This window comes from Equus quagga, chromosome 10 (assembly GCF_021613505.1).
Source record: "Equus quagga isolate Etosha38 chromosome 10, UCLA_HA_Equagga_1.0, whole genome shotgun sequence".
In the NCBI taxonomy this organism is placed as follows: domain Eukaryota; kingdom Metazoa; phylum Chordata; class Mammalia; order Perissodactyla; family Equidae; genus Equus; species Equus quagga.
In genome coordinates this window covers 78,900,262-78,906,154 of record NC_060276.1, presented here as the reverse complement: position 1 = coordinate 78,906,154, position 5,893 = coordinate 78,900,262, and the positions used below count along the sequence as shown (strand labels likewise).

At 39.2% G+C, this 5,893-nt stretch overlaps 1 protein-coding gene across 1 annotated transcript; it reads left to right on the top strand.

Moving 5' to 3' along the window:
* Nucleotides 1–218: 218 nt before the first annotated feature.
* Nucleotides 219–2,112, top strand: LOC124246153 (PR domain zinc finger protein 5-like). Its single transcript, XM_046674114.1, is given in 4 exon segments — nt 219–311; nt 409–613; nt 616–1,693; nt 1,695–2,112. Coding segments are annotated over 4 exon segments (1,794 nt in total).
* The last annotated feature ends 3,781 nt before the right edge of the window (nt 2,113–5,893 follow it).

Genomic DNA, 5,893 nt, shown 5'->3' with positions numbered 1-5,893 from the left:
GCAGTGGCCTGGGCGGCTGTGGCCGGCTGGAGCCGGGCCGAGGAGGGGCTGAGCCACGCGGGATCCTGGAATCCGCGGGGAGGTGGGGATTCTGGGAGGAGAGCTCCACTTCCTCCGGGCCGCCGGCCGCTCCTGCCACCCGCACGCCCATGTGGAAGCGCCGCGTCCGGGCGCTGCGCACTGGTGTGGAGCGAGGCGGCGGCCGCCGCGCCGGGAGGATGCTGGGCATGTACGTGCCGGACAAGTTCTCCCTAAAGTCGTCCCGCGTGCAGGACGGCATGGGGCTCTACAGGGCCCCCAGAGTGACAAAGGTTTATTGCAGGCTCTTGGTTTTTCTTCCCCGATGACTTTCAGTCATTTCATCATTCATACGTGGCAGGCACCGTGCTTGGCTCTGGGGATGCACAGGCTGAAAAGTTTGGACTGTTTGCTGGAGAGAAGAGAATGCCTGAAGATTTGGATGAAAATATGGATTACAGGTTGATGTGGGAGGTTCGTGGGAGTAAGGGAGAAGTTCTGTACATTTTGGATGCTACCAACCCACAACACTCCAACTGGCTTTGCTTCGTTCACGAGGCACCATCTCAGGAGCAGAAGAACTTGGCTGCCATTCAAGAGGAGAAAACATTTTCTATTTGGCAATTGAAGATATAGAAACAGATACAGAGCTTCTGATTGGCTACCTGGACAGCGACATGGAGGCTGACGAGGAAGAACAGCAAATTATGACAATGATCAACGAAGGGGAAGTTAAACATTCTAAAGGACAGTCAACAGCTGGCAGAAAAGATCATTTTGGCTGTAAAGAGGACTATGCCTGTCCCCAGTGTGAATCGAGTTTTACCAGTGAGGAAATTCTTGCTGAGCATCTTCAGACATTGCACCAGAAACCCACAGAGGAGAAAAAATTTAAGTGCAAGAACTGTGGGAAGAAATTTCCAGTTAAGCAGGCTTTGCAAAGACATTTTGAGCAGCATCAGGAGACTTGCCGGGGTGATGCCAGGTTTGTGTGCAAGGCCAACAGTTGTGGAAAGAGGCTGAAGAGCAAGGATGCCCTGAGAAGACACCAGGAAAACGTCCATACTGGAGATCCTAAGAAAAAGCTCATATGTTCAGTGTGCAATAAAAAGTGTTCCTCAGCATCAAGCCTACAGGAACATAGAAAGATTCATGAGATATTTGATTATCAAGAATGTATGAAGAAATTTATTTCAGCTAATCAGCTAAAACGTCATATGATCACCCACTCAGAAAAACGACCCTATAATTGTGAGATTTGTAATAAATCTTTCAAGAGGCTTGATCAAGTGGGTGCCCACAAAATAATACACAGTGAAGATAAACCTTACAAATGCAAGCTTTGTGGAAAGGGATTTGCCCACAGAAATGTTTACAAGAATCACAAGAAGACCCACTCTGAAGAGAGACCATTCCACTCTTCTGAGGAGTGTAAGGCTCTGTTCCGGACCCCATTTTCTCTGCAGAGACACCTGCTCGTACATAACAGTGAGAGAACTTTCAAGTGTCATCACTGTGATGCTACCTTTAAAAGGAAGGATACGTTGAATGTTCATGTCCAGGTGGTCCATGAAAGACACAAGAAATACAGATGTGAGCTGTGCAATAAGGCGTTTGTTACACCTTCCATGCTTAGACGTCATAAGAAAACACATACAGGAGAAAAGGAGAAAATCGGATTGTGGCCAGAAATTTGTCAGCAGTGGGACCCTGAGAGTTCATATCCGTAGCCACACAGGTGAGCGTCCCTATCAATGCCCTTACTGTGAAAAAGGATTCAGTAGAAATGACAGACTGAAGATGCACATTCATACTCACACCAGGGAGAAGCCATACAAGTGCTCAGAGTGCAGCAGGGCCTTCAGCCAGAAGCGAGGCCTGGATGAGCACAAGAGGACTCACACCAGAGAAAAGCCTTTCCAATATGATATTTGTGACTTGGCTTTTAGCTTGAAGAAAATGCTGATCCGACACAAGATGACTCATAATCCCAATTGTCCGCTGGCAGAATGCCAGTTTTGCCATAAGAAGTTTACAAGGAATGACTACCTCAAAGTGCACGTGGACAATATCCATGGCGAAGCTGACAGCTAATGGGAGCTGTAAAGGAATCAAACAATTCAGAAGGGCTCCTAATATGAAACCCATATTCTTGCACCTGATTAGCATAGCAGAAGTAGCCAAAAGCAATTCACTGGTCTCGCAGTTCTTACTTGCCTACCTTTAGAGTCTGTAGGTGCATATGCAAAAGAAGAAAACAAGCCTACTCTTACCAAGAAATGGTACAAATGGAAAAAATATAACTTGGTAGCCTTGTCAAATACTAGTTGTGCTCTGTCTTATGAAAATGGAAACAGGAATCGTGGCTCTCTGTAAGAAGTTTATTAACATACTCCATATTAGGCCTTTTTATTTTATTGTTATCTTTGCATGTGTGTGTGCGTGTGCGCACATGTGCACATGCTGGTTATTGCAACTGGTTATTACTAATTTAGCCAGAAAGAAATCAAGATATCCAACTATTTCATTGCAGGTAAGGATAAGAGCAAGAGTTTTCAAAGTTTTTAGCATAACAGGATAAAACTGCTATTTGGGGAAACAGACCAAAAGTTGATCTTATTTAGTAGCTCCCTACAGCAAGTCAGTTTAAAGTAAAGAGATATTTAAGAACTAAAGCATCTATTGAAATATTGCTCATTTTAGGCAATTCTTAGGAAACATTATTTCCTGTCATCATTCAGATGCAGATATTCATGATCTGGAATACTTTTATAAAATCTACATAAATATGGCCATAACACTTAAATATTCATCAAGCTGGTGTTCCTGAGTTTACGCTAGTTGTCTTTAGGAATTAACAATATACGAATGTATACAAATAAAAATGGAACCAGAACAGGCTCTCAATATTTGCTGACTGACAGAGCAGCAGCAGAATAGTGGTATTACGACATTCGCTATGAGGAGCCTAGCTATTTCCCCTCTCGGTCCATGAAAGTGCACAGAACATGTTAGTGCAGATGTAATAGAGTCCTCAGACCATTAACATTCTGTTTTGCAAAAGCCATTTTCCAGAATCTTGGCAGTAGGTGATTCTGAAACACTTTTAAATTACCCTCAATCATCATATGTAATTAGGAATCCAGAATAAAAAAAGTAAACTTGGCAATTGTCATGATTGAAATTATCACTGAAGCTTAAGGGAAATTGAAGCAAGCAGCATAATTTCTTCCTTTAGGTTCTATTTCAGTAAAATAATGGAGAGCAACATACAATGAACAGCTTGTTTGGGGAGAAGATATGATAAAATGTAAAGGCGATGTCAAAAGAGCATAGAGGAATCCAAAAACCAGAAAGAAATTAGAATGAAACCCAAATCATGAACTTCTGTACGTGGAGCCCACTCAAAAGAGAGCAAGTATAATTTTAAGGAATTTATTTGTTCTAGTGATTTAAGGAGAAAGGTTATCTGAAGACACAGTTCTTTCAAGTGAAGAATCTAGTTTTAAGATTATATTCATGCACAGTTCTAGTTTTTTAAAGAAACATGAAGATTCAATATAGATATTTAAACTCTGTAAAAATACTAAATTTGAAACTTACCAGAGATAAGTTTAAAAAATATAAATCCCCAGATTATAATTTAGAAGATATCTAAGTGTGGTTATATGTAGCATTTTGTATCTGAAATTATAGACTTTATTTTATAAAAATAGAGAAAAAAATAAGACCCAACAATACACTGCCTCCAGGAAACACATCTCATCTCTAAAGACAAACATAGGCTCAGAGTGAAGGCATGGAAGACAATACTCCAAGCAAATGGAAAACAAGAGAAAACAAGTGTTGCTATACTTATAATAGACAAAGCAGACTGCAAGATAAAAATGATAATGAAAGACAAAGAGGGGCAGCATATAATGATAAAAGTGACTTTCCACAAAGAGGACATAGCACTTATGAATATACATGCACCTAACACAGGAGCATCAAAGTATATAAAACAAATATTAACAGGCCTAAAGGGAGAAATTAACAGCAACATAATAACAGGGGAGACCTCAACATCCCACTAACATCAAGGGATAGATCATCTGGACAGAAAGTCAAGAAGGAAATAGTGGATTTAAATGAAACACTTATCAGATGGACTTAATAGATATATTTAGAGGATTCCATCCAAAAACAGCAGAGTACCCATTCTTCTCAAATGCACATGGAACATTCTCAAAGATAGACCATATGTTAGGAAACAAGGCAAACCTGAATACATTTAAGAAGATTGAAATTATATTAAGCAGTTTTCCTGATCACAATGCTATGAAACTAGAAACCAACTATAAGAAAAAAGCTGGGAGAGTCACAAACATGTGGAGACTAAACAACATGCTACTGAACAATCATTGTACCAATGAAGAAATCAAAGAAGAAATTAAAAAATACCTGGAGACAAATTAAAATGAAAATACAACATACCAAGTCTTATGGGACAAAGCAAAAGCAGTTCTAAGAGGGAAATTCATAGCAATACAGGCCCACCACAACAAAAAAGAAAAATCTCAAATAACAATATTAAACTACACCTAACAGAAATAGAAAAAGAAGAACAATCAAAGGCCCAAATCAGCAGAAGGAGGGAAATAATAAAAATTAGAGCAGAAATAAATAGAGACTAAAAAAGCAGTAGAAAGGAACAATGAAACTAAGAGCTGATTCTTTGAGAAGAAAAGAAAATTGAGAAATGCTTAGCCAGACTCACCAAGAAAAAAAGAGAGAAGGCTCAAGTAAATAAAATTAGAAATGAAAGAGGAGGGATTACAATGGATACCACAGAAATACAAAGGAGTATAAGAGAATCCTATGGAAAACTGTATGCCAACAAATTGGATAACCTAGAAGAAATGGATAAATTCTTAGACTCATACAACCTCCCAAGACTGAATCAAGAAGAAATAGAGAATCTGAATAGACCAATCACAAAGAAAGAGAGAGATTAAAACAAGAATCAAAACCTCCCTAAAAACAGAAGTCCAGTACCAGATGACTTCTCAGGAGAACTCTACAAAACATTCAAAGAAGATTTAATACCTATCCTTCTCAAACTATTCCAAAAAATTGAAGAGGACAGAATGCTTCCTAACCCATTCTATGAGGCCAACATCATCCTGATCCTAAAACCAGACAAGGATAACACAAAGAAGGAAAATTACAGGCCAATATCACTGATGAACATAGATGCAAAAATCCGGAACAAAATACTGGCAAATAGAATACAGCAATACACAATACAGAATAAAAGGATCATACATCATGATCAAGTCAGATTTATTCCAGGGATGCAGGGATGGTTCAACATCTTCAAATCAATCAACGTGATCCACCACATTAAGAGAACGAGGAATAAAATTCACATGATCATCTCAATAGATGCCGAGAAAGCATTTGACAAGATCCAACATCCATTTATGATAAAATCTCTATAAAATAGGTATAGAAGGAAAATGCCTGAACATAATACAGGCCATATATGAAAGACCCACAGCCAACATTGTACTTAATAGTGAAAAACTGAAAGCCATCCCTCTGAGAACATGAACAAGACAAGGGTGCTCCCCTCACCACTCCTATTCAACATAGTACTGGAGGTTTTGGCCAGAGCAATTAGGCAAGAAAAATAGATAAAATGAATCCAAGTTGGAAAGTAAGAAATGAAACTCTCACCGTTTGCAGATAACATGATGTTTCTATATAGAGAAAACTCTAAAGGAGCCATCTGAAAACTATTGGAAATAATCAACAACTACATCAAAGTTGCAGGGTACAAAATCAACTTACAAAAAACAGTTACATTTCTATACAATAATAGTGAACTAGG